This window comes from Crocuta crocuta, unplaced genomic scaffold, assembly GCF_008692635.1.
Source record: "Crocuta crocuta isolate KB4526 unplaced genomic scaffold, BGI_CrCroc_1.0 scaffold50, whole genome shotgun sequence".
NCBI classification, from domain to species: domain Eukaryota; kingdom Metazoa; phylum Chordata; class Mammalia; order Carnivora; family Hyaenidae; genus Crocuta; species Crocuta crocuta.
Window position 1 is genome coordinate 3307086 of NW_027527428.1, and position 14856 is coordinate 3321941.

General features: G+C 61.8%; 3 protein-coding genes across 9 annotated transcripts in view; 2 read left to right on the plus strand and 1 right to left on the minus strand.

Annotated features, from left to right (window-relative positions):
• The window catches only part of GALR2 (galanin receptor 2), a 2516-nt gene extending 1086 nt beyond the window's left edge, over positions 1-1430 (plus strand). The window contains exon 2 of the mRNA XM_077756837.1: positions 644-1430. Coding sequence (XP_077612963.1) covers positions 644-1430 — 787 coding nt within the window. The remainder of the gene's footprint in view (positions 1-643) is intronic.
• Positions 1431-2924: 1494 nt separating this feature from the next.
• ZACN (zinc activated ion channel) lies at positions 2925-6422 on the plus strand. The gene is made up of 9 exons (XM_077756195.1): positions 2925-3054; positions 3139-3263; positions 3423-3467; positions 3606-3712; positions 3940-4109; positions 4812-4936; positions 5064-5274; positions 5398-5562; positions 6030-6422. The coding sequence occupies exons 1-9, from the start codon at positions 2925-2927 to the stop codon at positions 6215-6217; spliced, it is 1266 nt and encodes a 421-aa protein (XP_077612321.1). The 3' UTR covers positions 6218-6422.
• Positions 6423-7131: 709 nt separating this feature from the next.
• EXOC7 (exocyst complex component 7) overlaps positions 7132-14856 on the minus strand; it is a 16435-nt gene continuing 8710 nt past the window's right edge. The window contains exons 7-21 of one of the 7 annotated variants that reach the window (XM_077754762.1): positions 14697-14789; positions 13719-13787; positions 12655-12800; positions 12273-12425; positions 11934-12024; positions 11672-11742; positions 11357-11423; positions 10652-10690; positions 9934-9999; positions 9596-9716; positions 9278-9373; positions 8063-8126; positions 7796-7837; positions 7560-7693; positions 7132-7306 (exon numbers count right to left, since the gene is read on the minus strand). In XM_077754762.1, the coding sequence (XP_077610888.1) occupies positions 7204-7306; positions 7560-7693; positions 7796-7837; positions 8063-8126; positions 9278-9373; positions 9596-9716; positions 9934-9999; positions 10652-10690; positions 11357-11423; positions 11672-11742; positions 11934-12024; positions 12273-12425; positions 12655-12800; positions 13719-13787; positions 14697-14789 (1355 nt within the window). In that variant the 3' untranslated portion in view covers positions 7132-7203. Of the gene's footprint in view, positions 7307-7559; positions 7694-7795; positions 7838-8062; positions 8127-9277; positions 9374-9595; positions 9717-9933; positions 10000-10651; positions 10691-11356; positions 11424-11671; positions 11743-11927; positions 12025-12272; positions 12426-12654; positions 12801-13718; positions 13788-14696; positions 14790-14856 lie in introns of all 7 variants that reach the window. The other 6 variants (XM_077754781.1, XM_077754772.1, XM_077754808.1 and 3 more) reach the window with 6 other exon arrangements.

Sequence of the window (14856 nt, forward strand, 5' to 3'; positions counted from 1 at the left end):
CCCCCACGGACATACATCCAGGCCCAGGGTCAAAGGCAGAGAGAAGAGGGCGCCAGAGGGTTTCCATCTCTGCTGGACACCTGGATAGTTCCTGGGGAGGAAATCTGGGTCCGACTCCATGATTTCCCCAGGTCACTGTACCCTCACGTCCCCCCGATCTCTCCTGGACAGGCATCTAGGTGAGGCCACCTCCCCCATATACCTCCCACTTCCACTGAGCGCAGAGTGTGTGGGTTCTGGTTCAGAGAGTGCTGGTGGGACCCATAGAACCTCACGGGGTCACCAGGCTGGCTGCTAGAGCCCCAAGGCGCCTGGCACAGGCACTGGTGGGTAATCACAGCCTCTCAGAACCCCAAAGCCGGTTCAACCTTGGAGTGCCCTCCCGGGTGGCGTCCAGCTGTGGTTATGTCCCGGGAAGAACAGATGAGTGACCTACACGCGCCAGCCTTTCCTGCTGCCGGTTCCACCCCGAATCTGCATCTCCGCTAGTGCAGTGTCTGGGATGCTCCCTCCGGCCGTGTGCGGTGCGATCCTACGCTAGGGACCTTCTTTGAGAGAAGGTGAAGGGTTCAAGGTTTAAAGATCCGGCCCTGCGCCGCGAAATCAGCTGTTCATCCGTCTCTCCTCCCGGCCTGACCCACAGGTATCTGGCCATCCGCTACCCGCTGCACTCCCGGGAGCTGCGCACGCCTCGCAACGCGCTGGCTGCCATCGGGCTCATCTGGGGGCTGTCGCTGCTCTTCTCCGGACCCTACCTGAGTTACTACCGCCAGTCGAAGTTGGCCAACCTGACTGTGTGCCACCCGGCGTGGAGCGCGCCTCGTCGCCGCGCCATGGACCTCTGCACCTTTGTCTTCAGCTACCTGCTTCCCGTGCTGGTGCTGGGCCTGACCTACGCGCGCACCCTGCGCTACCTGTGGCGCACGGTTGACCCGGTGGCCGCCGGTTCGAGCGCCCGGCGCGCCAAGCGCAAGGTGACGCGCATGATCATCATCGTGGCTGCGCTCTTCTGCCTCTGTTGGATGCCTCACCACGCGCTCATCCTCTGCGTGTGGTTCGGCCGCTTCCCGCTCACACCTGCCACCTACGCGCTGCGCATCCTCTCACACCTAGTCTCCTATGCCAACTCCTGTGTCAACCCCATCGTCTACGCGCTGGTCTCCAAGCACTTCCGCAAGGGCTTCCGCAAGATCTGCGCAGGTCTGCTGCGCCGTGCCCCGCGGAGAGCCTCAGGCCGCGTGTGCATCGCGGCGCAGGGCACCCACCGCAGCAGCGTCCTGGAGCGCGAATCCACCGACCTGACGCACGTGAGCGAGGCTGCCGGGCCCTCCGCCCCTGTGCTGGCACCTCTCAGCGGTCCGCCGGCCTTGAGCCCTTCCTGGCGCGACCAAAATGCGCCCTACGGCATCCCGACAGTGAATGAGACCTGAGCGCACTTTAGCGAGTATGCTTTGGTGTTAAAGGATTGGCGTCAGAGGTGGGGGTGGGGGCGGTTTGGGAGGGAATTTCATCTGTTAATAAAATATGCAAACCTTTTCACATGCAACCACCCCTGTGTCTCCGCATATCTCATGGTTATGAGGCCCCCTGGTCAGAAGCCTCTGGGACTTCGCCGGGGAGCTGTGGATGAATGGATGCAAGGTGCTTTAATGAGCCACAGGGAAAGAGGGTAACAAAGGCACCAAAGGCAGCCGAGTTAAAAGTCAGCATGAAGGGGCGCCTGGGTGGCTTAGTCGTTTAAGCGACCGACTTTCGCTTAGGTCATGATCTCGTAGTTCGTGGGTTCAGGCCCCGCGTCGGGCTCTGTGCTGACTGCCAGCTCAGAGCCTGGAGCCTGTTTCAGTCTGTGTCTCCCTCTCTCTCTGACCCTCCCCTGCTCACGCTGTCTCTCTCTCTCTGTCTCTCTCCTAGAAATAAATACAACATTAAAAAAAAAAAAAAAAAGTCAGCATGGAAATCCCTAACTGAAGCCGGGAAGCACAGGACGACCAAGGCTCTCTGCACATAGAGGCGCCAAGTATATCTAGATCGGGGAACCGGCAGCCACCAACGCGTGCGACAAAGGCAGGCAGAGTGTTTAAGCCCTCACGATTAAGTCGGTCGATGAGCGGGTGCAGACACTGTGTTCCTAGTAACGTTCCTGCACAGCTCTCTGGGGCCCTTCCCAGTGTCTGCAAACTGATCAGCACCCACCCACTTTCAGCCTTGGGCTTTCTTTCTGTCTGGGGTCAGGTCTCCAGCAGCTAGGTATTTCCTCTGGGCCAGGGAAGCCGCCCCTCACCGGCAGTCCTGCTCCGGGACACCCAGGAGCCCTTAAAAGGCACTGCTGGGCTGGAGCGGGCTGAGACTCGGGTGCTGGAGCGGGAATGCCACAGGGCTTTGCTCAGGACCCAACCTCTGCCCGCCCAGGGCTTGCCCCACTCTTGGGAGTTCTTGAGCCTTTCGAGGCTTTTTATACGGAATCGGTTCAGTGAGGAGAGGCAGGAAAACTCTCAAGGGTGTACGTATCTCATGGTGCTGAGGGCAGGGTACTTTGGCAAGAGCTTGAATACCTAACCAGGCAGGTGCCCTCTTGCAAAACGGCAAGGAAGACCCGCGGCATGTGCCCAGATTGAGAGGAGCAGGTGGGGGTGGGGTGGGAGGGGGGATCTGTGCTTGCCCAGTCCGCTTGGCCATCTTTGAACGGGGCAACTGATTGCAGGTGGTGGAAATGGAGCGTGGCAGGGAAGCCTGGGCAGGTGCAGGATGGGTGGGGCTGGGTTCTGTGCTTTGTCTTCAGGTGTTTGCGGAACCCTGGGTTGGGGATGGGAGGGTGCCGACTCCAAGGCCCCCAGAGACCCTGCACAGGGCAGCTGCCCGCCCGACTGTCCAGTCCCCCAGCAAAGCAACGGAAATAGAGGCTGCAGTTTGGATGCTGCTGCTCCATGCAGCCTTCCACGTCGCCACTGCAGATGGCCCGGCAGCTCCTGCTCCGTTTGGCCTTCCTCACGCTCACTGCCACCACCACCGCTGGGCCCACGGTCCAGGGGCGGGGCTTTAGAACGCAAGCCGCTGGTAGGTGGAGAGAGTAAAGTCGTTAAGCTTTGGGATTTGGACCCCAGGGCACCCACCCAAATGACCTCCACCTCCGTTCTTCAGCCTGGCCAGCCTACTTCGACCCCAACTGGCCCCAGGAGATTGAGGAAACCATCCAGATTCCAAACAATGGGAGCGCCCCCCTGATCGTGGACGTGCAAGTGTTTGTGTCCAACGTGTTTAACGTGGTAAGTGTTAACGGAGGCCGCGGAGGGAGCAGGGAACAGGTGCTGAGCTGGGGATGGGACCGGACTCAGCGCCCAGCAAGCGGTGGGGTCTCTTGCCTCCTTCTGTCCCATAGTGCCCAACCCCGGGTGACACACTGCCCGCCCTCCCCCCTCCCTCAGGACATCCTGCGGTACACAGTGTCCTCCATGCTGCTGCTTCGGCTGGTAAGCGCCCAGGGGCTGGGAAGGCGGACGGGAGAACCCCCTCTTCGTCCAGCTCAGGGGCACCAGCCTTCAGCAAACTGCCAAGGGGCTTGTGAACAAATGGGAGCGGGAGACTTAGCGGCTTCTTTGTGTCCCCAGTCCTGGCTGGATACTCGCCTGGCCTGGAACGCGGGTGGACACCCACGGCGTGCAGTCACACTGCCCTGGGACTCACTCTGGACTCCGGGACTCACCATCCGGGAGGCGTAAGTGAGGTGGGAATTCTTGTGCCGGGAAGCCCTCCTTAGTGACTATCCCCCTCCTGGCGGCCGTGCCGGACCACAGATGGTGCCTCCCTGCCCCGTGTCTCCCTCACCCTTCTGGAACCCGGATGGCAATAGAGGGCAGCTGGGCTGTGCCAGGGTCTGCCCCACATACCCCTTCTGAGAAAGGGCTGAGCCTCTGGCTGTGGTGTCTTCCCCCTGCCCAATAGGCTCTGGGTGGACTGGCAGGATCAGAGCCTGCGGGCCCGAGTGGACCCCGACGGCCACGTTGACCTGTATTTGGCCCTCACCACCGAGACCAACTGTGATTTTGAGCTCCTCCACTTCCCCAGGGACCAGAGCGACTGCAACCTCAGCTTCTACGCTTTCAGCAACAGTGGTGCTGACTGGACACGAGCTGGGGGAGGGGGCAGGGGAGAGGGGAGCCTCTGGGCTCCGGCAGACAACCCACACGGGGGCAGCAGGCCTGTGCTCACACCAGTCTAGGGGAGCTGAAGGGATCCCAGAGCAGAGCAGCTCCCGAACGGCGGCCCACCCCCCAGCTCTCCCCTGCTCTGGGCTGCAGCCCCCTTTAGTCTCCCCTCAGCGTCCCAGGGCCAAACCGCAGTGTCTGGGCCACTCTTATCGAGCCCAGAGCCCTGGGTTGCTGCAGCCTTATTCCTGGAAGCATTCTGAAGGCGTAGCCACCAGTAAATATCCCACAGACCCAAGGGTGACATCCAGCTTGGCCCAGAAATCCCACTCTTGGCCCACATTTCCCCCACCCCCACCCCGGGAAATACTAGAAGCGGCTGCCCCAAAGGGCTAACAGGGCAGGTGTGAGATGAGGTACCGGTGGAGGAGTCCATAACCATTCCCCTCTCCAAGGAGCGGTGCCAAGGGCATTTATTTTTACTTCAATTCACCTCCGCATCTCAGAAGGTCCTTCCCGGGCTGGAGAGAAGGTGGGGGGTTGCACAGCCCCCAGCCACCATCACCCCCGGACTCCAGCTGGTCCCTGCCCCTTACTCCCAAGAGAGATTCGGAGGGGGGCAGGGGTACCTCTTTCCTACTTGGCCACTCTCACCCTCACCCCTTCCAGCGCTGGAGCTGGAGTTCCGGGCACACGCGGTGAACGAGATCGTGAGCGTCAAGAGGGAGTACGTAGTTCGGGATCTGAAAACCCAAGTCCCAGCCCAGCAGCTGGTGCCCTGCTTTCAGGTGACGGTGAGTCGGGACGCGGCTGACAGAGGGCTGATGGGGGCGTCATGCGCACGGTCAGAGGCCATGGAGTCACCGTGCAACGGCCCAGCCCCCTGACCCCCCCACAAAGCCCTGACTTTCTTCCCTCCAGCTGCGCCTGGAGAACACAGCGCTGAAGGCCATCATAGCTCTGCTGGTGCCTGGGGAGGCGCTGCTGTTGGCGGACATTTGTGGGGGGCTGCTGCCCCTCCGGGCCGCTGAGCGCATTGCCTACAAGGTGACCCTGCTGCTGGGCTACCTGGTCTTCCACTCCTCCCTGGTGCAGGCCCTGCCCAGCTCCTCCTCCTGCAACCCGCTGCTCAGTGAGTCCCTGCGCCCTCCCCGGCCCCTCCCCTTGCCCTCTGCAGGCGGGCGGCGCCTCGCTCCCTGGGCAGGAGAGGTGCAGGCCTGGCCTTGACCTCCCCACCCCACCCTCCTGCCCCCAGTTTACTACTTCACTGTGCTGCTGCTGCTGCTCTTCGTCAGCACCATGGAGACTGTGCTGCTGGCCGCGCTGCTGGCCCGGGGCAACCTCAGGGCCAAGAGCGGCCCCAGCCCAGCCCCGAGAGGGGAGCAGCAAGATCATGGGGACTCAGAGCCAAATCCTGAAGGTGGGCAGGAGCCCCTTCCTGGACCAGGGGAAGAGGGAGGAGTAAGCCTAGGAGCAGGTGTGACTGGGCAGAGACGGCAGCCCCGCACCCAGGGCTGAGGCCGGGATCCGCTAGCCTATTTAGAGGCTCCGTGCATTCACTCTGCTCGCTCCACGGTCCCTGGGCTCCACTGTGTCCCACCTTGGAAGACGCAGGTCTGGCGCAGGGAGCCAGGTTAGCTTCTGTAAGGGCCCAGGTGACTTCAAACTCCTGGAGATAACCCTATGCCCACCGGAGCCTCTCTATGAGCCTGTTTCTTCAATTCAAGAAGGCTTGAAATGGGCCCGACCCAAATATTAATTAGCTGTAAATCTAAGGAAGGGACAGATAGAGGCTGGCAGCTCCCTAGGGTTCACTCTTCTGCTCTGGGCCAGCATGTTGGGTGAGCCCCAAAAAACACTGCTTTTTCCTGCACCTCCCCTGACCAGGCGCCCCCAGAGCGAAGGGGTCAAGAAGGAGCCTGGCCGAGGCTGCCGACCGCGTCTTCTTCCTGGCGTATGTGGTGGGGGTAGTGTGTAGCCAGTTCTTCTTCATTGGACTCTGGATGTGGGCGACGTGCAAGTCTGACCCAGCCCCTGGCAAGGCCGTACCCCACGGCGGGCGGCCCAGGCTGTGACAGCACAGGGCCTGGAGCTGCACACCCAGGGGCTGGGCCATGACAGAGTGTCTGGAGAAAGGAGGATGTCAACTCTTCTCCAAAGCCTGGAGGATCCCAGGCCACCCTGAGTTCTCCCTTCTGACAGCATGTAAGCAGAGCGTGAAATAAACCCGTCACCCAAGTGACGTGTGCGTGTGCACCTCAAGCACCTGTCTTCACTGAACTGGTTGTTCATCCCTGTCCTAGGTGGGTGGGGCCGACGCACGCAAGTCCCGCTGTGCTCCTGGCCCCCATTTCTGAGACTACTGCTGTTCGGCCTTGGGCCAGGGGGCCCTGGGCACCAGGACGGGCCTGAGTCAGGCCACAGCTTCTCAGAGCTCCTTCTGCAGTGTGCTGGACCCCAGACACCATGGAGAGAGGGCACTTGCGCTCCAGTCCCCTGGGGGATGCCTGGGAGGCAGAACACCCCAACTTGCGGACCGTGGGTGATGGGGGACGTTTTCTGCACCAAGTCCATGAGTGGGTCGGTCTTACTGGTCTTTTCTCCATGCTCTCTGGCTGCGCTGTGGCCTGCCCCCCTGGGACCTACAGACATTTCTGAGCTAAAGGGGGCGTTCTCCACCCCCAGCTCTAAACTGGGCCAGCGGGGGGCCATTCGCTCTCCCGCCCTCGTACACGGGAGGCAACTGTGGACACAGGCCTGTCTTTCTTTGTCTTTTCCTGTCTGGAAGCCAGCAAGTGGCCCAGGCAGGCTCAGGGTCATGAAACCTAAGGTGTGAGGGAACTCCAGTGTTCCGGGAGAGTGGTGGCCTGGGGGGCCCCAGGAAGGAATGCAAACCAGGACCCCAGGGCTCGGGGACAGGGCGCCGGGCTGGGGAAGGGCTGGAAGAAGGCCCCTGTCCCCAAGGATGTCACACTCACCAGGCCCGGAGGCAAGTTAACACTGGTTTATCTGTCCAACAAGATGGCTGATCTGGCAGAACCAGGCAGTGACAGTAGCGGGCTCAGGCAGAGGTGTCAAAGAGGCGGTCGATCATGTCGCCCACCTGTTCCACGCGGTACTTGATGTACTTCTCGGGGTTCTTGGTGAAGGGCACGCTGCTGTACCTGACCAGGCACTGAGGTCAGGGGGCAGGCTCGCAATCCCCCCAAACCGGCTCCGTCTCAGCCTAAGGCACTCCTGACAAGGGGGCCCCTGAGCGACATCCCTGTCTGGCCCCCCAGCGAAACCCAGGGCACTGGCTCTGCCACCTACACCCACCGGCCTCTCCGTGTTTTCTTGAACAGGAGCAGAGCAGAGCCCCAGCCAGGGGGGAAGTGAGGGGCGGAGGGCTGGGAAGGTGGAGCCTGGAGGGCCTACCTGTGCAGAAAGGCCCCATAGGTCTCCCTGACGATGTTTTTCTGAGCTTGGCGAATCTTGTCTCTCTGCTCCGTGTCAGGAATGGCCCAGGCCTTCTGGATCTTGCACAGTTCTTCAAGGCCATCGTTGAAGCCCTGGCCACCAAAAAGGTAGAAATAGAAGCAACCCAAAGACTCCGGGCCCGTGTCCCTGCGACAGCGGCAGGAAGCAGTGGAGGGGAGAGGACCCCAGCTCACCTTGAACCGCTCCTTGATCATCTGCCGCTCCTTGTCCCTCAGCTGGGGGTGGCGAGAGAGGGCAGAGAAAGTGTCCCTGAGAGCAGAGCCGCCCTGACACTGGCTCCCTCCCGAGACACCTGGCCCAGCCCTTTTTCCCGCTGCCCTGGTGGCCGCAGGCATCCTTCGCTCATCCCAGTGGGATGCTCGTGCATTTTTTCCCCAGAGATGTGACAACAAGCATCACATCTGCTGGGCAGCCCTTCCCAGCCCAGGCCTTCCACCCACCTTGACTCCTGGTTGGAATACAGGTAGATTCTTCTCAGCGATGTAGTCAGTCACCTTTAACCAGCTGCCAGGAGGAGAGAGAAGCAGAAGGTGGAGAAGGGAACGCCTCAGGTTGCTGCCGCTTCCCAGGTTTATTGTGTGTGTGTGTGTGTGTTTAATGTTTACTCATTTTTGAGAGAGAGAGAGACAGAGAGAGCATGAGTGGGGGAGGGACGGAGAGAGAGGGAGACACAGAATCCGAAAAAGGATCCAGGCCCCAAGCTGTCAGCACAGAGCCCANGTGTGTGTTTAATGTTTTCATTTTTGAGAGAGAGAGAGAGACAGAGAGAGCATGAGTGGGGGAGGGGCGGAGAGAGAGGGAGACACAGAATCCGAAAAAGGATCCAGGCCCCAAGCTGTCAGCACAGAGCCCAAGGCGGGGCTCAAACCCATAAACCGTAAGACCTTGACCTGAGCCTGAGCCGAAGTCGGTGCTTAACTGACTGACCCCCCAGGCGCCCTTTGTTTGTTTTGCTTTTTAAGTCTCTTGATCTACTGAGCGAGGGGGAGGTCAGCAACCNGAGACCTTGACCTGAGCCGAAGTCGGTGCTTAACTGACTGAGCCCCCCAGGCGCCCTTTGTTTGTTTTGCTTTTTAAGTCTCTTGATCTACTGAGCGAGGGGGAGGTCAGCAACCAACTGGGGTCACGTCTAGGCAGAACACAACTGAGATTTTTTCCTCAGACAAAGATAACATTCACGCTGCTTGCTTTTAAGAACAAGAAACGAAATTCAAGATGTTGAACAGATACGAGAAGCACTCAGAGGACAAAGGGAGGAGGGAGACCACTCACGGGAAGGAACACACAAAAGGAGACCCGCGAACCCCAAAGGGCCCTGGAGGAGGAGCAGAAGGGGAGCCGCAGGCCCAGGCTCCGCAAGCTCAAGTGCTTTGGCAAGCTTGCTCTTCGCTTGGCCTCACGTCCCCACACCTCCCACGGTGGCCTTTCAATTCTTCTTAGCCCGCAGCCCCCGCAGCGCCCCCTCTGGGGAGGCTGGCTGCTGCAGCCCCGAGAACGGCGGCGGCAGGGGAGGTGGCCCCCCTCTCCTCGCTGTCAGTGGTTAACAGCAAGCGGAGGGCTGGGACTGGCTCCACAGGGCACCCCATTACTGACCCCACTCCGCCTGAAGCTCGGATAGGAAGAAAGGGTGAGGGGAGGGCGCGGCAGGGGCCCACCTGCGCTGGTAGGTCTGGATCTGCTGCTCAATGTGCTCCCGGTAGGAGCGCTCGGCAGTCTTCTGGGTCACGGCCACCAGCTGGATCAGCTCGGACCTGGGGCAGGAGCAGGGCGAGAGCAGAGGGGGACCGAGTCGGCTCTCAAGGCCCGAAGGTGGCCGGCCTCCGCAGCAGCGCCAGTGCGGCCTGCCTTACGCCACTCCAGGTCCTAGGGCCTCAAGGGGTAAAGCGCTGCCTCCTCGCCTGGCTGCGCAGAGGGCACGGGCCGCCCTGGGAGGAAGGCGGGGAGAGCTGTACACGGCACCTGCATCTACTCACTTCTCCAGGGCCTTGAGGATGTAGTTGTAATTGTTGTGCAGGAAGATGGCGCTCAGAGCCGGGTCCTCATACACCTTGGACTTGCTCAGCAAGTTCAACTGCAGGTTGCCCAGTACTTTACCTGCACGGGGGAGGGTGTGGCTACATCCACCATGGCAGTCTGACCAACATGACCTAATCCCTGGTCCACGAATCAGCTCCTACCCCTCGTCCTTGTCCCTCCCAACTCTGGGCTCCACATGCCTCAGGGGCCCTCTGCCCAGCGCCGCCCCTCAGCCCCTAAATCGCAGGTTAGGTTACAGCCCCAAAGGCCGGGCGGCCGGCTAGACGGCACTCACAGATGTATGTGCTCAGCAGGCGCTTGCTGAACTCGGAGCTGTAGCTGGTGGCTGAAGAGCTGGTTTCTGGGAGAGGAAAAGGGCAGTTACTGCAATGGTGGGAGTAGCCAGGACCCTTCCCTCAGCCCCAGAAGCCACTGTGGGAACCCTGGGAGAGGCCCCGAGCCTTCCTTGAGTAGACGATGCGGGGGAGCTCAGAGGGCAGAGCTGGGTGTCTGCAGAGCCACTGGGATCCTGCCTGCTGCAGGGAACCCTCCCTCAGACCCTTCCTGGAGCCCAGGGCCAGCCCCTCTGCGGTGACTGGGTGCCATGGCTAATGAGCTGGCCCATGACCAGCAGGAAGGCCGGCGGGAAAGGAGTGGGACCCCCGTGCCCCCCAGACCCGACCCACGCTGGGTGCTGTCTACAAGGCCAACCTATCCCATCTGTTGGCTCCCCACGGCCTCTGCCCCTTCTCCCCCACTTCCCACAACCCCCTCCATCAGGCCCCCTCTGAACAAGCAGAGGCCAAGGGGGAGGGGCCATGCAGGGTGCCACCTGAGTAAGCTCAGGGACAGAAAGCGGCCCTGTGGGGAGCTGAGACCATTGGGAGCGCTGCGAAGACACCCATGTCCCCTCTGACACCCGCTCCCCAGTAGGTCCTGAGTCTGTCCAGGGGCCTCTGTCCTCCGTGGGGCTACACCGGGGTACCATAGGGCTGCAGAGCCCCGCTGCTTACCTCGGGGGTCTAAAGGAATATTGTATGTGTCCCCAAGAACTACGGAGTGAAAGGCAGTGCACTCAGAAGGGCAGAGGGAGAGACAAAGAAGGGAGAAAGACGCAAAGTGCAAACACAGGTTAGAGACCGTGTCCCCCGAGTCAAGCAGACCCCTCCCCTGGCAGCCAGAACACAGATAGTAGGACACACCCAGGCCGGACCCGAGCGCAAGGGAACACGCAGCGAAGTGGGGGGCTGGAGAACCACAGGCCAGAGGCCGCTCCTGGCTCCTCACCCCAAAACGGGGTGGGGGGGGGAAGGGAGGGCCCAGGGGCCCCAACAAGTTGGGCTGGGCTTTGGTGCTCAGAAATGCCCCTGTGCCAGGGCAGTGGTCGGCGGGAAGACACCAGGCCAGCCCTGAGCGCCAGCCCACGGAACGGTCAGCTGCGTGGGACCCGTTGGGAAGACAGGCGAACACAAGAGCAAGCAAAGACATGTGGAAGGAGGGGCGAGGCAGGCGGGGCATCTTTGACCCAGGGGCTGCCACTCTCCAGAGCCGGGAGGGCAGAAGGAGCGAGAAGGGAGGGAGACAGGAAAGGCACACTCAAACCCCACTGCACAGGGCTGAAGGAAATCTCTTCCGGAGGTGGCCGGTAACCCCGTGTTTCCAGCCAGAGGGAGGAGAGGGGCATGCGGTCAGGGGCCCCACTGGGAGGCAGCAAGTACCTTGCGAGGCCAGCATGGCGCCAGCCGTCTCCTGGAAGTCCAGGAGCTGCTGCAGGAAGAGGATGGCCTGTGTGGGGAGAAGAAAGGTTAAGGGCAGGACCCAAAGGTCAGATCGCCTCCCAAACGCACACCCCCGACCTTTCCAGGGCACGTGCAGGGCCAGGGGTCTGCCCAGAGTCGGGTGGTCGCAAGCCTCCTGCCCTGAATGCTCTACTGGAGATGCCAAGTACTCTGCCACGCATCCGGCTGCCGGCACGCGGCTCCGGGCCAGCCTGGGCCCCCCCTCCCCCCCAGGCGGCCTGGGGCAGCACCTACGTTGCTTGTGAGCTCATGCACGGTGCCATCCTTGGGCATGTTGTATTCCTTGTCCGGGTCATTCTGTGGAAAAAACCAACTTCCGGAACCTGCTCCCACAGCCCCCCCACCCCGGGCCCCAGGCAGCCGGCTCTTGGTGCCACCTCGTGGCAGATCGGTGTCAGGGCGCCCCTCAGGCACAAAGGCGATCAGGACGGGACAGGACAAGTGGGGTAGGAGCCTCACCCCTCAGGGGGCCCAGGAGCCCCCCCCCCCCCGGGAANGTCAGCAAAGTCCTCCAGCGCCTTGGCTCCGACGGTCTCCATGGAGGTGATAAGGCCAGGCAGCTTGTTCTTGGTGCTGGCGGCCGTTCCCTAAGGACCAAACACAGCAGGGGAGGCCAGCTCCTTGCCAGCCGCTTCCTTGGCCCTCACCCCAGGGCCTCCCCTCTTGTCCGGTCACCCCGGGAGTGTCCCCACGTGTCCAGGGCCCCGCTGAAGCCCTTCCACTCACACCGGGAGCAGAGGTGTGAGGGCCGGAGAAGGCGGCTCCCTCGGGAGGCCGCGCCAGGCGGGCCAGAGGCCTCCTCCCCGTGTCCCCAGGGGCCTTCCTACCCACATACCTGGAGCACCTGGTCAAACTCGGGCTTGGTCTGCTTGAGGTGCCGCAGGATGGGGAAGACGGTGAGCACGGCAGAGAAGTCGTGCCGGATGATGGCCTTCCGGGCAGCGGACACGATGTTTTCCCCCTCCAGCATCAGCCCATCCAGCGCATCCTGAGAGAGGGCAAGGACACAGGGGGACAGAAAGGTGAGATCTGGCTCCTGGGGACAGTAAGGGCTCCTGGAAGGAAGCCAGGGTGCCCCGCAGACGCAGATGGCAATGGGGAGACACCCCCTCCCGCCAGACGCGCTGGTGGCTGTGGACGAACTCAAGCCTCTGCAGTGACAGCTTCTGCTGGGGCATCAGGCCAGGCCCCAGGAGCAGGGTGGGGCGGGGCAGGACCTGGATCAGGGAGTCAAAGGTCTTTTTCTGATGGTGCTCGGGGATGACATCCATCAGGAGCTGGTACTCGCTCTGGGCCAGTTTGACGAAGGCGCTGACGCAGTGAATGTAGGCGTCGGTCTCCACGTCCAGCGTGTCGTCTCTCCCTGGGGGGATGGCAGTGCCCCTCAGCAGCTGGGCTGGGGGGCAGCCGCTCTCCCTGCTGGGGGGGCATGGGTCTCCCCAGCTCCTGGCCTGTAGGCCAGGCCAGCAGCACATGGGAGGAGGTGGACCGTTCTGGCAGAAAGCTGAGAGGGCTCCAGCAGGCCTGACCGGTTCGTGGGAAAAGAATGGGGGCTGAATCCAGCCTTTGCCCTGTGGCTTTGCTTTCAGCCCTGCCAGACAGTATTTATCTCCCAGGGTACCATGTGCTACAGGTGGTAGAGGGAGATGGATAAAGGGATAAAGAGGCAGGAGCCCTAAATCAGCTTCCTGACTAAGGTGTACCTGACCCCAGGCCTGAGGATGGTACTAGAAAGGCAGCCAAGGTGGGCAAGCAGCAGTGCCCATCCATCTGAGAAAATGCTGGGACACTGAAGGCAGTTATCAGCCCAGCCAGAGCTTCTGGAATATCTAGGAAGGTGGTGGGCTATGCGCTCTGAGGCTTGCTGGCATAGGGGCAACCTCTGAGAAAAGGTGATGTGAGTCCCAGAAAAGGAGGGCTCCCGGCCGGTCAGCTGCCCCCGGAGGAGACCCGGCCCCGCCTGCAGGCAACCTGGTGCTATCAGCAAAGGAACGGGCTCCGAGTCAGAGCTTTGGAACTGTTGTTGGAGTCAGATGTCAGGGCTCCCCGCCCTGCCGGGAGCCACCTTCCAAGTAGCAGCAACTTCTCCCTTGGCCCAGGCCCTGAGAGCCAGGCATGCACTCCCATCTGGAGAGGCAAGGAGACCTAGTACCCAAAAGAGAGACTTGAGAGAGAGAGAGAGAGAGAGGGAGGGAGGCAGATAGGCCTGGCTCATCCTCAGAGCAGAGCCCTCTGCGGGCCACTGCCTTGGCTGCCCTCGGGCTGGGCTGCGCGTACTCACCAGCCAGCGGCCCGTGCTTGTCGATCAGGGCCTCCGACAGGTGCTTAACTCGGAAATCATGCTCGGGACCTAGCGAGAGGTCGGTCGCAGACGCGAGCAGCGTTTATCCGGGGGCCGGGTGGGCTGGCCCTCGGGGCCAGGGAAGAAGCCCTCCATCTCCCGGGTGGGGTGTGAGATGGGGTGCAGGGGAAGGGGTGCCGGAGCGGGCTCTGAGCCCCTCCTGTGACTGGGACCACCCTGGGAACAGCCGTTTCAAGCCTGACTTGCAGCGCCCCAGACCGTTCTTGAGCTGCTTCTCCAAGCCCGAGGCCAGAGAAAGCCTGCGGGGCCACCAAGCTCTGAAGGGCTCCTGACAGCTGCAGAGGGTCTGATGCTCGGCCCCAGGGGGCTTACTGACCTCGCCATATCTGGGGAGAGACTCAGCTGGACAAATGTCCCTGCTGGGTGAATGGAACAGCCTTCTTTTGTTTCCCCGGCTTATTCTTCCAAAGGAGGGTCAGGTCCACCAGGGCAGGGCTGCCCTTCCTCTGACAGGAGGTACCAGAGGGGCATGGCCTGCAGGCTGCCCGTCCCCCTTGGGGCTCACACTCCCCTTTCTAAAGCCGGGGGCGGAGGGGGCGGCCCGGAGGCCTAGGCCAGCTTGGTCCTGCCACTGCTGGTCTGAGCGTGAAAGGGCTGCCCATGACAAAGAACCTCCCCTGAGTTCAAATAGGAGACAAGGACAGAGACAGGGAGGGGAGGGAGTGGGAAGCCTCGGGGAGGGCAGAGCTGCCGGCAGCCAGACAGGACCAGGCCGAGGCCATGAAGGCTGCCCCTGTGCCAGCGGAACGAGTGGCACCAGGGACGTGCTGTTCCCACCCCCTGCTTCCCTCTCAGGGACTCTCCCGCAGACTCCTGGGGGCTCGGGGGCTCTGCCCTGCCGCGAGTGTGGACACATGGTGGAGGAGGAGGGAACAGGAGAGAACACAGGGTGATTACCTTCCAGAGGAATGAGGTTAGAGCCCCCCTTTTTCCCATCTAGACCATGCTGGGAATACTGTTTCAGAAGGTTCTGAGCCTTACGGATCGTCCCTGTCACCAGAGCCACACAGAGAGGAGATAAGAGGACCTAGGAAATGAGTGAGAGAAAACAGCAGCG